Genomic DNA, 20,958 nt, shown 5'->3' on the forward strand with positions numbered 1-20,958 from the left:
GCCCCAAGTAATTGAGTCATCACCTGCTACTTCCAGGATGTTATCTGCAGGAAGCTGGTTTGGGGAATGGAGCTGAGACACAAATCAGGTGCTGTGATAAGGAGCACAATATGCTGAAGAGTATCTTAAGCGCTGTGCTAAACGCCTTGGGTTGTTCCTAACAGCAAATTTGTCCATATCTGTTTTTCAACAGCATGTTTCTAATGTCCAAAATATCAGATTAATTATTTTCATTCCAAATACACCTTTTCCTCTACCTGTGACTGAAGATTTTAAAGGTATTTTTCAAAAGGACCATTTCCTTAAGAATCATGCCCCTTCATGTATGTTCTGTGGGACGAGAATTTCCAGGATTCCTTTTGAAACTTACATATGTGGATGAATCTCACTGAACGATGTTAGTATTCCTCTAGAAAGAAATTTCTGCCTCTGGTAACATTGTCAGGTAACATTTACAATGTAGGTAATGTGCCTGTATTATTGACATCTGGAAAATTGAGTTCCTCCGGTCTCCATTCCTCAAGTGGATGAGACTTTTCTAAGACCCTGTGGCTACCCTAATGCCTTGAGAAGCCATTGGTAGGTTGTAAGCAGAGGAGAGACCTGGTGTGACTTAGGTGTGGAGATGACACTCCACTGCATTTACAGCACAATGTAGGGCAGATGAAGTAGAAGCTGGAAGAGCAGTTGGGAATCTGTTGCCATGATCTTAGGTGAGATAGTAGTGATTTGGACCAGATGAATGACAAAGGACATAGCTGAATTATGTCTGCATTTTAAAAAGTGGTCCAGAAGGACACCCTGAGGTTTTAAATGTGAAGTGTATGAGGAGAAAAACAGCTAAGGATGACCACAAGATTTTTGGCTTGACATCAACTAAGACAGGGAATGGTGCAGAAATAGTCAATTTGAGGAGTAGATGAGGAATTCACTTTTGGATACTTTGAGTATGAATTTTCCATTAGACATTTAATCAGGCAACTGGTTGCACAAGTTTGGGTGCCAAGAGAGAGGACTGATCCAGTGCTGAATGCTCCATCTGTGGCCCTGGGTGTTTATAAGGGGCTTAGGGCAATAGGAAGCTCATGGGATGATACGAAGCAATGGTCATGTTTATCGAGTTCCTTCTCCTCCTTGACCACTAATCATTCCAGTTATCCAAATTGACCATATAGGTCTAACATTGCTTATTAGATGTAGTGACAGTCTAGCCTTCACAAGGCAAAGACCTTCACAAGCTAATCCTTTTCACCTTTTTGGACTTTTCACTGCCTACCACTTCTGGAATAGATTTGATGATAGTAATTCCCCATGTTTTTGTTGTGTTTTGAGAATATATTGTAGGTATTAAGACAATCAGATGTCAAAATTAATATGTGCACATCGGTATAATTTTGAAAAATGCCGTTTAAGTAAAACAATATTTAGCAATAAGGGAATTCATATGTAAATGATGGTTAAGAGAGTCAGTTCCAACCTTGAAATGAATTTTAACTGTGTATCACTTTGGGTATCTAATTTTTTTTTTTGAGTCGCAGTTTGTCATCTGTAAAACCAAGACCAGGTGTGGATTATGAAGAATACCAAATGAAATAATAATTGTAAAACATTTACAGTTATTCCAGACATGTAATATGTTCTTATAGTTGTCAGAGGCAACATGGCTTTACATATCCTATGGACTTTTTACGAAGGCCAAATACTCTGTATGCCTCTTTACATTTAGAAAACACAGTCTCAAAGCATTAGCCCAAAAGAAGGAAAAGAGAAGAATCCAATCCAACCTGCTATTGGTGCTTCTTTCCCCTCCCAACTTCCCCACTTAGTACCTAGTCCATATTAGGTAATTAACAAACTGAATTATCTCAGTTGGTCAAGTTTAATTGACATAAAAGAAAAAATACTAAATGTGCTTTTTCTCCCTTATGTTAAGTGTGCATATTTTTAAAGTGTAATCCTTTGGGGAAAAAAACAGAATATATTTACTGTAGAAAAATGCATATTCTGTAACTTATTAATTTGGGAGATAAAAGATAGCCTCTATGGCAAGAAGGTGGAAAAGAAGTGGTATTACCAGATGATAGCAAAGAGATAATGCACATGTTACAGCATAAAGAAAAAATTCTTTTAACCTCCTTATCTAAAACAACACTGTGAGCTTTAAGCCTTGCTAAATTGGTGGGTGGAATAAAAAAAAAGAGTCTCCTCCGGTATGATAGCTCCGAGTGAAAATCAATGGTCAACTCCCTGGAAGCATCCCAGGAAAGCAGAAATGTCTGGAACCTGGGACATGTAGAAGCTTTATTGGTCCTCCTGCGAGTTGGAGGAAATGCTTTGAAAATATTTCAGACCTTTTAGAAGCAGATTTGCACACAACATAATGGCTCTTTAATCCTTACATCCCAGAGTTGCCAAAGTAATAGCCTATCAGCATGGATAAAAATGCCTAATGAGTCAGCCAGTGACTGGCATTATCAGTGTGCTTTCTTTCCATGGGGACTTCTAGTAAGATATTTGTATTCTGCCTTATTTTTCTAAATGATTGAATCTCTTCAGTGATGTTTGGGGGTGACCTGAATGTATTCTTTTTACCTGTTACTACCTAAATTCCCTGAGATAATCTACACCTTCACCTTTCTCTACTTTCTTGCCTGTAATAATCACATCTCTCTCCTTCCCATTCATTTACACTGTCTTAAATCCTAAAATAGAGATGTTCTTAACACAATAGCTATTCCTGTGAGGACACCTATATGATTTATTATGAAATAATAAATTTTCTCTCAAATGCTAAGAAATACCCTAACATAAATATCTCTATTAATATGGATATTTTCTTAAAAGTTGGAGAGATGTTCAGAAAGGCTATGGAATCTGTTTCAGAATCATTTCACAATCCTCACAAGAAAATTGCTGCTCTCCAGTGAAGCTTCCCATTTTATCCAGATTAGTATTACCTAATTTACAAGACCTCATGGCAGATTTCCTTTGATGGTTTCCATAGTCCACAGCAGTCTGTTAGAGGATCAAAATGTATCCTAGTAAGGATTTTCAAATATATGCAGAACATGTCCTGCAAATGATTCTGAAGGACAAAATACAAAGCTGATTCTCAGTAATGGCAGCATAATTAAAATAAGTATGTAATTCCCAAGTATTTTAGAAGAATAATCTCTCTTGCAGACAAGTAAATTTTCTTATTTCTGAGAATAAGTTGAATTTATTATTTTAAAGTCACTTCCAAGAGCCAATTCAAAAGTTCTGTTACCTAAACTATATTCTAGTACAATGTGGTCCTAAAACTTGTAATCCATATGTTTGTGGAAAGTATGGAAAATATTATATTCATCATAATATGTCTGTCTTATCTTCTCTAGGACTATACTTGACAAGAAGGAGCTGCTGGAATTTGCTCAGCTTGGCTGTTACTTGGAATATGATCTCTTTGGTACTGAAGTCCTTAATTACCAATTCAACCCAGATATTGACATGCCTGATGATAACAAAAGAATTAGAAGGTAAATATGATGAAATCTCTCATGGAATTTCCTTTTGCCAGCCCTTTTTGATTGCCATATCTGGGTGAGTATTAGCAAAGATTCAGAAAACAGTAAGCAGACTGAACCACAGACTTACAGTATATCTATGCTGTTTCCAAGAGAAAATCTCTATATATTATTTCCAGGAGAAAATGAGTCATCCTAAGTAGGCTAAAGCTTAGCAGAGCCTTACAAGTTCAGTGCAGATGTGCAGCTGACAAGATACACAGATAATACTCAGCCCCTGCCTTGAGAATAAGAGAACAAAAGACATTTTCTTCCTTTTACCCCAAATAAAATGAGTTGACCACAGGAAAGTCTTAACTTCCTACAAGTAGTATTTGAAATTCTTTAGTTAAAGCACTCATTGCAAGTAATTGTGGTTTAAACGCTTAAAGTATGACATCCCCAGACCAAACAGTATACAGAATACAACTTCCAAAAATTGTGTAATTTGTGCTGGGAGCGAACAATTATAGGAACCATTCACTCAATCAAGTGGGATGTTTTAGGAATCTAAGATGGCTACCTGGCTTAGTATTGGTCATATGGTTATATGATGATTTAATGAATCAGGTTAGAGAATATCAGCATATAAATACACTTGGGATTGACATGTGAGACAGCTCAGGAATATTTAAGTGTGGCTATCCAGTGGGACCCTAACATAACAGAATGAAGCTCACAGCAGAAATTTGAGCTGAGACATAAATCTAGGCACTGTCAATTCGTATGCAATCATTTAAACCATGGAAATGAATGAGACCACTCAGAAAAGAGGATGAGGACAGAGGACCTGGGGACACAGAATGTAAGAGATGGCATCAGGATTAATTACTCAAAGAAAGGTCAAGAAGTTTTCCAAGTGGTAATATCAGAGGAAGATGTTTTCATGGGAGGAATGTATAATACAGAATGACTTGACATTTCTAACATATAGTTAAAAAAAAAAAGAAAGAAATTAAGCAATGTAGACTGAAAAGAGACTATTGGATTCCATGATTAGGAAGCTGTCATTTCATTAGAGGAATGAGAAAGAGATGAGGAAGAGGAAGACATGCGACAATAGGTGGAAGTAGGGAGGTAGAACAGAAGCTGGAAGACAACACAGGGACAAAGGATGCTCTCATTAAGAATTGAATAGATGATGTGGCTAAGAGCCCAAGATGAAAAGGGCAGACAGAATACCTACAGGAAAACAGTGCCATCCCAGCTTGCTTCTACTACATTTATATAAAATCAAGCATGCAACATTTTTATCTGAGTGTTCAATAGAGATTGACTTTAAGAAGTCTGAAATGATAAGAAATACAGGGCAAGGCTCCTAAGGGAATGCTTCTAGATGGAATCTGGGAAGCAGATACAAAGGTGGCTAGAAAGATGCTTTCTCCATTGAAAGGAGGGTACACAAAGCAAGCAGTGGTGTGAATGCTAATAAATGCCTGGGTGAGAGGCACAGGAAACACACAGCATGTGTTCTCTGGTGTCCTTGTGAGGCTGACCTGGCAGTGGGTTCAGAGAAGGAACTTGTGGAAGAGTAGGAAGGCTAGAGATGACTGTCAAGTCTATGAGAGAGTTACTGATAGAGCATGTGTGAGAGACTCAGCTCAGACTGGAAGTCACAACTGCCAGACATTATGTTGGCACTGATCCTCATGATTTGGTGATTGTTTTACCAAATAATATTGTTGGGTAGAAGTAGAAACTGCACTCAGAAAGAGCTAGGATTGGGATTTTATCTGAAAGATATGGTTGATAGACAGGGGAGTAGAGGAGAGGATTAAGATTAGCAGAGAAGAGGGAGACAGGAAAGAAGAGAGAGGAATAGGCAGATATTTGGGAATGACATACAGGGAAGATAACTGGAAGGTTTAATGAAGGGAAGTTAGAAGCAGTTGAGTGGGAAAAGTAGAAAGAAGTGACATAATCAGAAAGGAGTACTGGAGATTGGGATTTCAGTGGAGGAGTTGTCCATAATGACAAGGCCTGGAATTTGGAATGGGACTCAACAAAACTGAAACTGAGTAGTGATATTTGGAAACCATGAGGCTCACACATCACTGGCTAAATGTACACACAATCTTGTGGGGGAAAGAAGATCTCAAACCAAGGTCACTAGAGGAGCATCCTGAGAACTGACTCTTGCCCTGTGTCTGAACTTTTCTGTCACTGGGCCTTATGCTGCTCTTGTGACTTGAAATTCCTCTTGAGGACTTCATTAACAGTAAAATCTCATTAGAGAGAGCCACTCCATACATGTTCCACTAGTTATGGGAGGCCAGTGGGGATTCAACTGTTCCTGAGCAAACTGCCTCAACGGACTTGACCAATGGAGCTGGATCTTATTTTGTGGTTTTGTTCATTGAAAAGCAGATTTATTATTTCCATTTTGTTTGTCTCCTTTGCTTTATGATCTTAATGCATTTGCTTTAGGGGTACCATACGGTACCTACTAGTTTGTGCCATACTCAGAAGCAACTGTTCCTTGTCATTAGGCAGCTGGAATTTGAAAGGGGATGATAAGATTGGTCTTTCTCATCTCTCATGATCTCAAAAATATGCTTTATTCATGAGTGCCCATAGGACATATTTTTGGAAAAGATTTTATTTTTATTGGAAAGGTAGATTTATAGTGCCCACATGGCCGCAGCCCAGTTGATCCGAAGCCAGGAGCCAGTAGCTTCTTCCAGGTCTCCTACACATGTGCAAGGGTCTAAGGTTTTGGGCCATCCTTTTGCTGCTTTCCCAGGCCATAAGCAGGGATCTGGAAGGGAAGTGGAGCAGCTGGGATATGAACCAGCACACATATGGGAACCCAAAACATGCAAGGTGAGCACTTAGCCACTGAGGCACTGCATTGGGTCCCACAACATACATTTTGGAAGTTGGAGTGTGCATTCAGGATCTGCTTCCTTTTTCGAAGCCCCTGGATGGCAGTGAGCTGTATCTTTTACATTCCTGTGCTTTCTTGTGAAGCTCCCAGACCTTGTGGAACAAGAGAAAAGGGAATCTCTGAAGAAGAATCTATAAAGGAAGCATGGGAGGGGTGATTAGTGGCTCCCCTAGCATTTCTCAGTGCCTTCTGGCAATTAGTTCAAGAACAAGACTGTCATTTTAGTCATTTTTAAGATTTTGCAAAATGTAAATATCCTATCTGTATTGCAGTACATTAAAATTATGCATATAATATGTGCATGTGTATATGATGTGCATTATTATATGTGTATCTATGTATATGTGTGTGTACAAATATGCTTAATCCTACTTAAGTCTCAGCCGTGCCTTGGCTCACTGTCCCACAGGCCCTGCGACTTGGTTTTCGTCATTCATCTACAGTCCATTTCTGAGCCGTAGTAATCCTGCAGCAGTGGAGCACAAGAACAGGGAAGCAGGCTTCTGCCTACCTCTGGTTTTCAGCACCAGAAATTGTGCGTCTAACACCTGTTTTCAATCTTATGCTCCATTTCTCAAATCTTATTATATCTCTGCCTTTTCACACTTTGTAGTCGCTCTCTAATATTTGTTTGCAAAACATTAACTCATTTGTAATGCTATAATTACCATGGCTTTTTGTCTTTTCATCTGTAGTGGTTCCTCCCTTCTGGCAGCATCTCTGTAACTCTTGTGCTTCTAAACTATGGCACATTATGCGAGAGAATCTCTTGGAGTGTGTACAATTAAGTATGATTCCTTTATAGTCAGGATGTAATTGTGTTTCTGGAGCCATCATAGTATGTTTCTCATGGATCGCTAACCTCCAGATACTTGACGTAGTGAGTTTTAAGTGTTCTTGTTCTTCAATAAGGGCATTTCATCCCTTATATTCTTCCCTCATTGCTTCACGGATGACTATGTGTTTCAAGATGTACCAAAGATCTTAGAGAAATATGCATAAATGCCTTTATGGGAATGAGATGACACAATTATCAGCGAAAGAGAAGAGACTGAAAACTTTGGAATATGCTCAGAAAAACCCAGAGGCTCCCAGGCTGTGACATTCCTTTGAGATTGTGGGTCAATGTTTGTCATACTAAGGTTCCGTGAGATTCACGCACTTAGTCAAATCTCTTCTCAAAATTGATCATCGACTGCTGTTGGATAATTCATTTGAATTTGTTCCTAAGTGCAGAAGTTTAAGGCATTGTGTGTATTTCAGGGCACCAGTTATTTCGGTGACCCTGGTAGCGTCGTATGCACATCTGCACCAGGCATAGGACACACGTGGCATGAGTGCTGGCTTCCGGACAAAGCACCGGCCTTGGCTCTTCTGCTCCAGAATGCGGTCCCTTTGGCCTGCAAGCGCCAGGTCTAATCTTCAGTTCTAATTCTTCATAAAGGATATGTTCTTAGAGGGCAGAGCTTTGTGCTGGAGTGATTCTGTGAGTCGTGTCTCACATTTGGCCAACCATGGTAGCTATTAAATATGACTCATACACTAGAATGCCAAGAGATGCTATTGAAACAATTAGGATAGCTTTCAAATAATCAAGCCCTGGAGGAAAGCACCATTCTTCCCTCTAGATCTACTTGGAATGTAGACATTAACAAGAATGCACAAAGAATCTCAGATCAGATCTATTGTCGCAAATTGCTTCTTCTGCCATCAGAGACCAGTGGGAGTCAGGACAGACACTGCCCAGTGTCCAGACACATAAGGATGGTGACTGTCAGAAGGTGACTCACAGAGCAAATTATAGAATTTAACAAAACATAGAGGACTGCACTTTTACACAATAATCAGGGAACTGTTCTTTAGTGAATTTAGACCATGAAAAGCCATGAATTTAAAGAAAAAGCTGATTATTTCAGCAAATTTGTTGACATAGATGGAAGTGAGAGTTGATTTTAATTGGTCGGAGTCCAGCACAATGGCTCGATTGGTTAATCCTCGCTCTTCAAGCACTAGAACCCCATACGGTGGCTGGTTGGTGTCCTGGCTGCTCCACTCCCCATCCAACTCTGCTTGTAGCCTGGAAAAGCAGTAGAGGATAGCTCAAAGCCTTGGGACCCTGTAGCTGCATGGGAGGCCTGGAAGAGGCTCTGGGCTCATGGTTTCAGATTGGCTCAACCCTGGCTGTTGTGGTCCCTTGAGGTGTGAAACAACAGATGAAAGATCTTTCTCTCTGAAAATCTGCCTTTCCAATAAAAATAAACAAATCTCAATAAAAAAAATCATTGATCAAGTTAAACTGATACTCAGATTCTACTACTAATTTCCTGAGATTTCAAAAGGACAAATATTCAAATCACAAACATCCCCTGTCAGCTTTTCCCCAAAGACAGCAGAGCTGCTTAGCACGCAACTTCATTTTGCAAACCAACTGTTTTCTGTGTTTGTTTTTGTTTTGCTCTCAGAGCATTTGACTGGCAGGAAGATTCCTTTTGGTTTTTACTATTATAAGCACAAATATCTGTCAGATTTTTTTTTCTGCTGGATAAAAGGGGAGAGTAAGAATAACATCTGAAAAATGGGCCCACCATGAGAGGCATTTTAGAGAGAAGAGAGCTGAATATAAATCCAGAAGTTATTTAAGTGAGATGCTGGAGTGGTCTTTCGTTTCAGCTGGCACATCCTCTCACAAGCTATCTTTCATGCAGTTTCCAGGCATTGTCATTAACATCACAGATTAGAAATTTCTGCGTGCACAGAATAGTGATCGTGTTCCTAGTAGGATGCAGTAATATCTTTATCATCACCACACAAAGTTTATTAAGGGTCTCTCAGTACACGGGCCACAGGGGCAGGCAGTATCTTCATGACAAAGCACAAGGGGTTCATGAGTGAAAAGTTGAAAGTACCCAGAAAATCCGAAATGTGAGATGAATGCCATATAATGAGTTAACATTTGCCACAGGGTGCGTCTCCTGGTGGAAGAGGGCTATGAAGAGCGAATCCTGGTGGCCCACGACATACATACCAAGCATCGGCTGATGAAATACGGAGGTCACGGCTATTCTCACATACTCACAAACATTGTTCCCAAAATGTTACTTAGAGGTATCACTGAGAAAGCACTTGATAAGATACTGATAGAGAACCCTAAGCGATGGCTGACTTTCAAGTAGGATGGTTACTGACGAGTTCAAACTGTGAGTGCAAAACTTGGAGAGAGAACACTGAGTGATTTCAGATCCACTGTGAGATATTAATCAGAGCTATACAGGACTAATGACTGATTATCTCCTTCTTTGGAAAAGAGTTTGCCTTCTCTGAAACTGGTTAACTCTGACACCTGTGTTTTCCCTTAGCAAAGGAAATAAAAAAGGAACCTATTTGTAGAAGATGATTCAAAGTCTGTATATCCTAAATGGAGTTTGTGTTTCTGCCCCCCCCACCCCTCTGCACGATCTATCAGCTGCATTACTTGAGAAAATTGTTGATGCTTCTAGTTAAATTACCCCTTTCTGGAGCAGTGTAATGTTTCTTGTAATGTTGATGATTCCACTAATTATCCTACTGTTCTTTAAGTAATGCTTAATGAGTAATATGGCACTTTAAAATAGCTTTTTCCACAAGGGAAGTTAAATTTTCAGATTCCCCTCCATTCAAGGTACTGTAGTATAATTACAAGTTCACAACAATAAAAATATTTTGGAAGATAAATTATATGCTATCAAGCCTTCTTCTTATACTAAAACAGTTTTGATGCTTTTGGGTTTCCGGTATCCACTTTGGCTGTAGATTTAGTTGTATTTTACAAAGTTTATATAAGAATGCATAACAGGTGCCAGTACTGTGGCATAGTAGGCAAACCTGCCAGCTGCAACACTGGAATCACATATGGATGCCCAGGCTGTTCCATTTCCAATCCAGCTTCCTGGCTAAAAAAAAAAAAAAAAAAAAGAAAGAAAGAAAGAAAGAAAAAAAAAAACACCTTGGAAAAACTGCAGAGGATCGCCCCATAGCCTGGGCCCCTGTCACCCACTTTGGAAGCCTAGAAGAAACTCCTCCTGGCTCTTGGCTTCAGGTTGGCCCAGCCCCAGCTACTGTAGCCTTCTAGGGAGCAAATCAGTGAGGGGAAGATTTCTCCCCCTCTCTCTCTCTGTCTGTCTTTCCCTCTCTCTGTCTAACTCTTTCTAAATAAATAAATAAAACAAATCACAGAACTGAATCACAGAAATCCAATCATTAAATTCAAAATATATTACATAAGATAGTTTAATGAATCATTACATTTATAATAACAAAGGCCACAATTTAATTAATTCATAAGAGAAAATGCAAAAAAGATAAATGGTTTCCATATATATATGTATATTCCATATATATATATATATATATATATATATATTCCCTTTATTTCTTTCACCTTTTATTTGTGTTTTCCTTGGGCCTTAGCAGAGAAAATAATGCTGATTTATCTAAAGAAAAGGTCAGATCTACTGGAAATGACAGTCCAATTCTACAGCATACTCCGTAAAAGGTATCAAGCCCTGATATTTTATGTAAATAAAGTGTTTTTTTAAAGTCTCACTCAAAACCCTCAGTTGATAACCGCTACTGTTAATAATTAATCTTTTAACTGAATGCCCACCCTGTTGTCTGATACCTTAAAAACAATATCAAAACCTTTGCTGCCAGTTCGTCTTTGAAAAATATACATTGTTAAACCAAAATAAGATCCACTGCAATTCACTTATGAATTCTTACCTATCTGGAAGGCGAATAATCATTATTCTTGATGCATGAGCTAAGTGTAATCAGAAATCACACCAGTTGCTCCAACTGAGGCATTTCAATAACAAACAACACCTTCAGCTGGGAACACCGTGCACAACTCTTGGAAAGCTGAAATTTGCTAAATGAAAGATATCTCAGCTGATCAACAATGATAAGCTTTCTGTGTATTAGAACAGAAAGTTCCAAAGAGGAATGAGCCAGGAGAACTAACCAATTTCTTTAAATGAAAAAATGCAAAATATCCTTCACCAGTTAACAAGCAGATTTTTAAATCTCTGTTTTTGAAATCTACTTGTCAAAGTGTCTTCAAAGGCAACTGAAAGGGGGAACAGATTTTTCAGTGTAACTGGATGTTGCATGATAGGACATATCAACATGCAGTTTTAATCTTTTCCTCAGATTAAAAAGATGTCTTTTGGCAGTGCATTTTAACTAGAGAGGAAGGATTTGCAAGACTCTCAAAATTTGCTTTGCTGTCAGCTTCAATTCACCTGAGAAAAAAGAAAACAATGATATCTGAAATGTGTATAACTCATGGATGTTGCAAAGGAGAGCCACTTCACTTCTGCAGTCCTGACATGACCACACTCCCACAGAAGGCAGTGACTGTACCGACTGGCATTTGGTCAGAAAGCAGCCATCGCCTGAACTTTCACACACATGACATGTAGGGCATCCCAGCCTAAGAAGATGTAATTTTCTGGATAACTTGAAGAGAAATCATATTAATTATTTTACAACTTCATATATTTTGATCATCCAAACTGTATTTCAACCCCCAAATAAATCAGATGATATATGCATATGTGTGTACACATACACAGACCTTTTGAAATTAAATTTTTGAGGGGCATATAGCCATTGTGTCTTATTTTCACTAAAGCTATACATACATATATATAATTTCATCATATATATGTATCTAGATGTGTTTGGGGAAGAGGTATTTGTATAAAATGTATACATTTTGTTGTCATACTGGTTATATATGAAATTGTATTAATTTTGAAATAATTTTGGAGTAACTGCTTGCAGGCCTTACTTAGTGTCCCCTTGGTGATGCATGCAGTAGCTCAAATTAAACCTTTGTGCATTGGGTGATGAATAATCTTTTATTCCAAAGAAGGCAAAAGCCTTAGTCTGATTTAATACCAAAGAATAAATTTTTCTGACTTTCCACGTAAATCTAAATGTATTCTATTGACAAAATGGACACATAGGGAATTTTCTAAATACTGGACATAATTACACATTTTTCACACTTAGAGGGTAGTCCTATGATACAATTCCAGTGTCTATTTTTAGGAACTATCACCAGAAAAGAAAATTGATAAGAGAAAGAAAATGTGAAAATGAGCATAGGCTTGGGGATTCCCCCATATCCAGAAAGTTCCAGGTTAAGGCTTGAAGTTGAATCATTTCCAGGTCTAGGTCTAAAGTCTACAAGAGTACAAGGCAAACAATTTCTTTGGGAACAAGCAGCATCATTTCAACTAGACCTTCTCCTGTAGGGTGAAAGCATTCCTCCCCACACTATGAATACACTCCAGGGATCATCATAAGCAAGGAAACTCACAAGAATGAAAGCTGACACATGGATCAAAGCAGCACGATCACAGTACACCAAGGTATCCTATATATGGAAGAAATAATTCAGTGTCTTAGATTTCTCTATAAAAATGTGTGATCTATATAGGACTTCATTCACATGGACACTAACAATAAGGAGTATTTGCTTTGGCGGTAGTGGATCACACATCTGCTTATCTTGCTTTAAATATTTTTTTTTTTTTACATAATGTTTCTGAGCGATACAGATGTGAGTCAGGTAGCATTGGATTTCCCCACATATACACAACTGAGGTGCCTTGCCATCGGCATCCCCTGGGATCCTTGATTCACTGACGTTAGCCACACGAATCCAGTGTCCAAACTCAGAATAATGAACTTAGTTTCTGCATTATCAGTCAGCATAAATAATAAATCCAGAAAACGTGCTGTATTTGTTGTTGTTTCCTCCATGGGCTTTCCCACCATCTAATTTGATATAGACTTCATCTCCTGGCTCCAGGTGAAGAACCACACTGTTACTGGCATAGTCGTAATTTTGATCAGCATCTTGTGCAATTGCGCTAGCTCGCACCTATGTAAAACAGACAAGAATTAGAGTTGGTGAAAAGAGACTTCCTTTTTTTTTTTTAATCATCTACACATCATCTGCTGTAACATGGAATTTAGCAAAGGGAGGCCCATCTTGCCTCCAAGGTAGAGAAGGAATATCTGCAGTACTTTCAGTGGTGAAAAGAGTGCAGAAATTAGTTCCTTAGTTAAGGGCATTACAGCAGTTTTCCCCTAACTGTGCATCATAAACAAGTCATACCAATTCATACTCTTTCTAGCTCACTACTTTTTCTAATTCCTTGAATCCCTATACCAAGTCACTTTTTGCAATGGAATGCATTGCAGTATTTTACATTTTAATGTAAGCCAAATAGCAGTATTCTAAGTGGCTGGTTTTGAGTACAGAATTTCATGTCTAACAACTGTTAGCCATCACAATTATTTTTTTTAAAATGAGATCTATAGTAAGTAAAGAGCCAGGAAGATACCACGACTGTACAGCAAGAGAAAGGGAAGAACCCCCTTAATTTAACGCTTTCAACATCTAAACCAAGCTCCCTTTAGCAGGCTACTTTAGAAGCTTAACTCATGTAAAACATCTTTGATAATCACTCTAGTTGTCAGAGTTCTTTATGTTGTTAGTACCTTTTCATCACGTAATTATTGTGTACCCTTGCCAATCATTTAATTTGAATATATCTGAAACTTTCAGAAGAATCTAAATGTCCATGATTTGAGGTCTCAGATTTCAACATTTTTTCGATGACATTCTTCAGCAGCTTTTTGTATCGAGATGATTCTAAACGTGTGGGTTCTTTTGAGGATGGGAATTGTTTATAATCTGCTCCTGTTGAGCCTGGGGTCTCATTAGTGAGTTGATAGACATTTGCAAACAGTCAAATTGCCTATCATATCCTGGAATACAGACTTTGTGTCACATCCTCAACTCAAATTAGGTTTCATATTCATTTAGATATATTGGGATTCTGCCTTGGAAAATCTTCCAATAGGCAGACTTGCATTTGATTTATTTCAGTGACACATCTTCTACTTTGTGGCTTGTTTCTATTCCACTATAATGATATTTCCCCTGAATAACATAGTGAGTGATTTAGTGGTTTGGTAAATCTGCACTATGTAATAATGCATGACTCGGGGTACAATATGCTGGGTTTTATCACTTGGCAAAATGAAGGAAATGAGACATAAGTCAAGAATTCCCATGCACTTCTTTTCAAAATTTAAATGATAGGTTTTCAAATTAAATTTTCATGTGATACGTTCTCACATTAATGCTGAAATGTTCAGAAAGGAGAAGGCTCTTTGACACCGCTGAACTTGTAACCTGAGTGGTATTTTAAAAATTTCTTTTGGATATCATGCAACAAAGGGAGAAGAGGACTTAAAAGGATTTACAATTGCTTCACAGCGTGTTAATGGGTACTAATTGAATGGAAGCAATATACCATGTAATTATGTTAAGAAGCTTCAACTCAAATGTATACACCATCAGTGAGATAATCTGTTTTGAACATTAAATAAAAATACAACAGGATTTCATAATATTTCCCAGGAATTAATTATTAGCTTGTAAGAACTAAATGCTTTCATTCACTAATGTCATCGAAGTTACTCATTGCAGGAGAAAACAACCCATACAAGGACACTGCTGTTAGGACCTGAAACGTTTTCAATGAGTAAATTTTTAAAAGATGAGAAAAATCAAAACAAAATAGTAATTATCTATATTACTAATGCTTCAATTTTCAACCCATAACATATATCCCTGATTTTATTAATAACCAGATACATATTTTATTTGGTGTGTTGGGTATTTTAATATATGTTCTGTGTGCAGTGAGTTTTCATCTTGCTTTTTTTCATGAAGGTATTGGAAAGCCTGAACACATTAAAATCCCTGGATTTAAAATTAGTAATCTTCAAGAACGTATAGTACAATTTTTATTCTGTAAGGTGTCATCAAAAAGCCAAATAGATGTTACCACTTGAATTGAGTAGGTGTAACCACAGAAGCCCTGCAGGTGCCTTTGGAATGACTCCACAGGCCAGAGTCCCCTTGTTCCGTGGATAAAGCCAGTGTGATTGTTTTGCAATGGAAGTAACTGTTTAAGATTTTAGCTTATACTGTATCATAACATTTTCCCAACTAATTAATTGCCACAGTCTAGTGTACTTTTCCATGAAATGAGTTTGCTTGTTCACTGATCACACACCCTACAGGTATAACGGGATTTCCAAGTTCAAGCTCTTACAGTGTAGCTCAGTGACTTCCACAAATCTTCCTTTAAGGCATCACACTTTTGAGGAAGGTAATGGGTTCACCCTGGTGGCTATTTTTAGTTTCCTAAATGTACACCGATTTTGGCATTTTAGCTGAGACTATGGGCATCCTTTTCTCAGCCCCACATACCCCTTTCTACCTCTACATTTGTATCAGTATTTTTTTTAATTCTAAGTTAACTATTTAAAGTCTGTCTTATCTTTAGTTCATGTTTCTCTGCCCCTGCAAAAATAGTTAATTTGACAAGCAACTAATCTCTCAAATAAATGAACATCAACCCACAATGTACTCATTCTTTCCAACATATTTTAGGTTCACTGGTGCTATAACTAATACACTCTTAAAAGAAAAAATGACCTTTAATTATTTTATAGATCTAATTCTGAGACAATTAAAAAGTTTTTTTAAATATAGTGACCTATTCTAATGATATTACAGCAACTGTGTTGAAATACTATTTCAGATTTTCTACTGAAGTTTACAAATATTACAAATATTTCCTTTATCAACATAAAGTGATTGGAGTCCATCTTTTATCTTTAATAGGCATTTGTCATGGGCTCTCAACAAATGCCAGGATTAAATTCAGGCTGGAGGTTTCATGGGAAATATGAGACCGATGGCCTTTTAAGTGATATGCCTGTGAGAACGGAATAGGTTGTGTAGTTTTAGCATTATCGAGGATTTACCATTAGAGGCAATATTTATGGTAACATTTGCTAATTTAATTAATTGCTACCGATGTTCTCATGATTCCATTTTCATTATGCTTCTGCGGAATCATAAACAAAAGGTTAAGTGGCACATCAAGTTAATTTACTGGCCTTTGATGTTTCCATCTGTGACCCTGCGTGCAACACGAAACATAAATAAGATGGCTCTCATCTGATTACGGTCCAGAAGCATCACCGTCTCCCACAGGCAACTGCATTTTTTTGTTTAGTTTTTGTGCTTCTTGAAAACCCACTTAACAGACCACTGCACTGACATGGATTCCTGGGTTCGTGTGTTATGAAAACAAAACAGCTCAGGAGAACACTGCCATCCTCAGAAGTGATCAGACAAGAGTGTAACTGAAAACAAAGGATTAAGCATTTCTATAACATTTATTAAAAAGAGATTTTATAAGATTTCTCATCCACAACTTCCTGCAGGCCAGGATGATTCTATTTTAGAGACAAAAATTCCTTCACAGTAATATTGCCACAGTCACTTTCTAAAATAGCTCACATGGTATTCAAAAAAGAATTGTTTACCACTATGCATTTGTTGGTATGTAGATTAACCTGTTGCACACCATTTGCAGGAGCAGCAGTTTAATATTGCCAGTGAAAACATCACACATTAGAAGGGCCACATTTCCCCTTGTCCTCAGGGTGTGTGTGCTACAGTGATACAAAGGAGCATTTCATACTGTAAACAAAGGAATCATTTTAAAAGCAAACTGCACGTACGATGCCTACATGGAATGCTGTTCTTGGAATCTATGAAATATACTGGGGCTCGACAATGGAGATAGCAACATTGAAACCCCTTGCAAAATGTATTGCTGCTTAGTTTTCCATGCAATTGCAATTTCAGGTAGTCTCAAATATGGCCATTTTAGTGCGCTTGCTAATAAAACTGGAAGCTCATTCCGTTTTTCCATTGGCACCTCTGCAAGCAAGCCCTGCAGCCTGGAGCATCCCCCAGATCTAGCCTCTGAGCCGGTTGGTGAATACAGGAGCTTGGAGGTTGCATGCTGAGGTGCAGGCCCTAAACTGTTTTGTTAGGATGACAAGTGGCTCGTTTCTAGGATGGTGGGTCAAGTTCTTTTTGGCCATTCACCTCTAATTATCCCACTACTCTGTAAATAGTTGTTGGTTGAATATTATTTGCATACCTAATAACTAATAAACAACCGTGTCAGTGCCTCCTGGTGGCCATTTTTTCTTTTTGTTCTATGTGTCCCGGGTGGAGTGTGGGGTGAGGTCCTTCACCTGTTTACAGGGGAAGGGGCAGACTTCCTTTCTTTTTCTCCCTTGCACATCTGGGACATCTATCTTTCACTTTTAAAAGACTTCTGACAATGAATGAAGCCTTTCGGAAGGAATCCCGCTTTGAGCATGTTTAGCAGAAGAAGCCCAGGTTATGGCTAAGAAGGCCTGAACTTCCTAGGGCGAGGGGACTGGAATCCCAAGAGCAAGGCTTAGGTCAAAGTCACTGCCCATAGTGAGGCCTCGCGACAACGGAGTCACAGGCGGTTCTCTGGACACAGCCCACAAGTCGGGCTCCGGGCCCCGTCCCAGGGGCTGCTCATTTGAGCGAACAGAAGATCCGATTACCCTTTAGGGCGTTATAAACATAATTTTCCTGCTCTAAGGAACCTAACGTGCGGTGCATTTCTCCGGCCAACAAACGGCCAGAGCAGAAGATTCGCAGACCCGAGGCCACTGGGGCAGCGCAGTCCTACTGGCAGGGCGAGGGGAAGGGCCAAAATCAAGGCTGCGCGTACACTAGAAGGCTGCTGGAGGTTGGAAAACTCACGCAGGTGCCCGGGAGGTCCACAGCCCCAGAGGTTGGATCTGGTGCCCTTGGGAACCCCCCCCCCCCGCCCCCGGCAGCGGTTGCGTGCGTGCGTCTTTCCCTCGTCAGCCAGTTAGTCGGGAGTTTTTTGTTTGGGTGCAAAACGTTCTAGGGCGCAAACCCGCAATCTCAACTTTTTCCTTTTGTTACCATCGCCTCTTTCAGCCTCCTCCCTCTGCTTCGAACTAAACAGGAGTATGAGTTTTGAGACTGACTCTTGAGTTTCCGGTCCTGGGACGCGCAGGGGCTGCAGGAGCTGGGAGCCTCGGCTCACACCTGCGCCACCGCGCCCTGAAAGCGCCCCTTTGAACTCGTTGCTTAGGGTGCCTTCCTTCCCTCTCGGGGTTGCGTCCAACTCCCTGAAGTTTCTTACCCTGGTTCGCCCATTCCGGGTTCATCACGACCACAAAGACCACCAAGTGCATCCCATTCCCGGGAATGCCTGGAAGCCACTCCTTACACTGCTGAGGAGCCCGCGGCCGTGGAAAGGCTTTCTGCTCCTGGACGCCCCCAGGGCTCCAGGTGGGCTGTGCGGGCGCCCGAGTTCCCACGAGGGTCAGGTTCCCAGGGGCGTGCACCGAGTGTGGGGCCCCAGATTGATGGAAACGCCCTCTCCAGGCGGCGGGGCGCCGGCCTCCGCCTACGACCCCCGCCTCTCCCAGCTGAGACAGCCGTGTCCCCAGCAGCCGTGGCTCCTCCAAGCCGGACAGCCGCGCGCTTCCATTTCCCGGGTCTCTACCTCTTCTCTGGCCTGCACCTTCCCGCGCTCTCTCCCCGCCCTCCCCGCCGCCCCGCTGCACTCACCTGGTTGTTTTTGCAGAGATCAGCCCACATGCTGGTGCCGTCCCCTCCGCGCATCAGAACGTGGTAGGTAAAGAAGTAGATGCCCGGGATGGAGCAGGTGAACTTGCCAGTAGTGGGGTCGTAGTGGTTTCCGAGGTTGGTGACCACGTCGTCGAACTTGAGCACCTCGTAGCCTTCGTGCTGCCGCTTGAGGCCGGCATAGAAGGCGATCTTGGGTACCGTGCTGTAGGTGGCGGCGCTGATGGCCCCGGCCGCATTCAGGCCGGGCGCCCCGGGCGGGCCCGGTAGGCCTTGGCGCCCTGGCTCCCCCTTCTCTCCCGGGGGCCCCACGGGGCCCGGTGGCCCCGGCTCTCCAGGGGGCCCACGCGGGCCCGCCTTCCCTGGTCTGCCGGCTTCGCCTTTGGGCCCCTGGATGAAGGTAGGCAGGGACTGCATGAGGCCGCGGTCGGGCGTGGCGGCCGTGCTGGGCGCCTTGGTGCCCCCGTAGGGGTCGCAGACCATGCGGCAGGTGCCCAGCATCTCGTAGTGCGCCGACGTGCCGGCCGAGCTCACCAGCACCGGGATGAGGATGACCAGCAACAGCACCATCACCACCCCCAGCGCCCCGGCGGCGATCAGGCGCCTCCTGCTGCCCACCAGCCGGCTCAGCGCGGGGCGATCCTCTTGTCTGCTTTTGGACAAAATTTTGAAGGTTGGGCGGGGACCTCCTCAGAGCCGAAAAACAACCCCCTGAGAACCCCAACTCCCCCGGGCGGGCGGCACGCGCCGGCCGCTCCTGGCCGGTTCCTGCTCCCCCGGCCCAGGCAGCGACTGGGGAGGGAGCTGGGGCGCCCAGCGACTTGAGCCCAAGTCCCGAGTTGGGGGTGGGGTGGGGGGAGGGGCGCGCTGGGCGCCCTCTCGCCTCCCGCGAGCCCCTTCGCACCTGTGGCTCCTCGGGCGCCGGCGCGGCCACCCGGAGGGCAGAGCCAGCCGCCGCCTCTCGAGCTGGTCCCGGCCGCTCACACTTTTATGCCGCCGCTGCCTGCGATCGACTTTCGCGTTTTTGCAGACTGCGCCAGTTCGCACCAACTTTCCGTCTGAAGTTGCCTTTTTCTGCCTCCTCCTTCTCTTCTTTCGCTCGCACTATTCGCCCGTCCTCTGCCTTCTTTTTTTTTCTCTCTCTCTCTCTCCCTCTCTCCCCTCCTCTTCCTTTCGTCTTCTGCCTCCTCTGCAGCCACCACAACTCTTAATCGAAGCTCACCTCCAAAGCCTCGCGATCTCGACCCGGAGCCCTCTCGGGTACCAGGAGTGGCGGTAGTGACGGACAAGGTGGGCTCGCTGAGGCCGCTCAGGCTGGAGCGGAGGAGCGAGCGAGCGAGCAGCGGCGAGCGCTTCACGGCCGGGAGCGGAGCGCGAGAGAGACTGAACGCAGAATTCTGCCTGGGTACCACCTGCCAGGAGAAGAGGAGGCTGACAAACGCGCGCCGGAGCAATTTATAGGCACCCAAGGCACAGAGGAAGGGGAGCCGCTTTGGCATCTCATTGCAGCATCTGCTCTGCTCATCCCACTCAGAGAGAGTTTGGCATTACTCTGACAATGTGGGATTTTTTTTTTTCGGCCTCCCCCCCCCCTCCACTTTCTGCACATGGATGAACAGTGAGATGCTGAATACTCCCTTGCTGAACCCAGGCAATGACAGCGCTCTCACTGGACAGACGTGGGGGAGGGAGAGAGCTGGACCACAGCTCCAGGACTCAAGGTCATGCCTCAGCCCTCAGTCTCCCCAGCTGCCGGCAGCTCCAGTCGGAGGTGGAGGTGACAGGTGAAAGGAGGATGGCTGATTTGACCATGTTTCTCTCCTGGCTCACCCATCATCCGTGCTTCAGGTGTTTGAGTATTTTTTTTCTTCCAAAATGCCACTTTTAACATAAGGAGAGCCCTTTAGAATATTCCACACGGTAGGTGT

General features: G+C 41.9%; 2 protein-coding genes across 7 annotated transcripts in view; one reads left to right on the top strand and one right to left on the bottom strand.

The window, feature by feature from the left end:
- Positions 1 to 12,023, top strand: part of PTER (phosphotriesterase related) — a 69,269-nt gene extending 57,246 nt beyond the window's left edge. For 3 of the 5 annotated variants that reach the window (XM_040968228.1, XM_040968229.1, XM_040968224.1), the window contains exons 4-5: positions 3,378 to 3,518; positions 9,395 to 9,740. In XM_040968228.1, coding sequence (XP_040824162.1) covers positions 3,378 to 3,518; positions 9,395 to 9,605 — 352 coding nt within the window. In that variant the 3' untranslated portion in view covers positions 9,606 to 9,740. Of the gene's footprint in view, positions 1 to 3,377; positions 3,519 to 9,394; positions 9,741 to 11,619 lie in introns of those variants that run through there. The other 2 variants (XM_040968225.1, XM_040968226.1) reach the window with 2 other exon arrangements.
- A 382-nt stretch (positions 12,024 to 12,405) lies between these two features.
- C1QL3 (complement C1q like 3) lies at positions 12,406 to 20,460 on the bottom strand. 2 transcript variants are annotated; one of them, XM_040968230.1, is made up of 3 exons: positions 20,215 to 20,460; positions 19,013 to 20,182; positions 12,406 to 13,363 (listed from the first exon to the last, which is right to left on the bottom strand). In XM_040968230.1, exons 2-3 carry the CDS (start codon positions 19,598 to 19,600, stop codon positions 13,184 to 13,186), a joined length of 768 nt encoding a protein of 255 aa, XP_040824164.1. In that variant the 5' UTR covers positions 19,601 to 20,182; positions 20,215 to 20,460; the 3' UTR covers positions 12,406 to 13,183. The 2 variants fall into 2 exon arrangements, with proteins under 2 accessions (XP_040824164.1, XP_040824165.1); XM_040968231.1 differs by lacking the exon at positions 20,215 to 20,460 and having other exon boundaries at positions 19,013 to 20,194.
- Positions 20,461 to 20,958: the final 498 nt, after the last annotated feature.

The sequence above is a fragment of the Ochotona curzoniae genome, unplaced genomic scaffold (genome assembly GCF_017591425.1).
Source record: "Ochotona curzoniae isolate NIBS_2020 unplaced genomic scaffold, NIBS_Ocur_1.0 scaffold_4683, whole genome shotgun sequence".
Lineage (NCBI taxonomy): Eukaryota > Metazoa > Chordata > Mammalia > Lagomorpha > Ochotonidae > Ochotona > Ochotona curzoniae.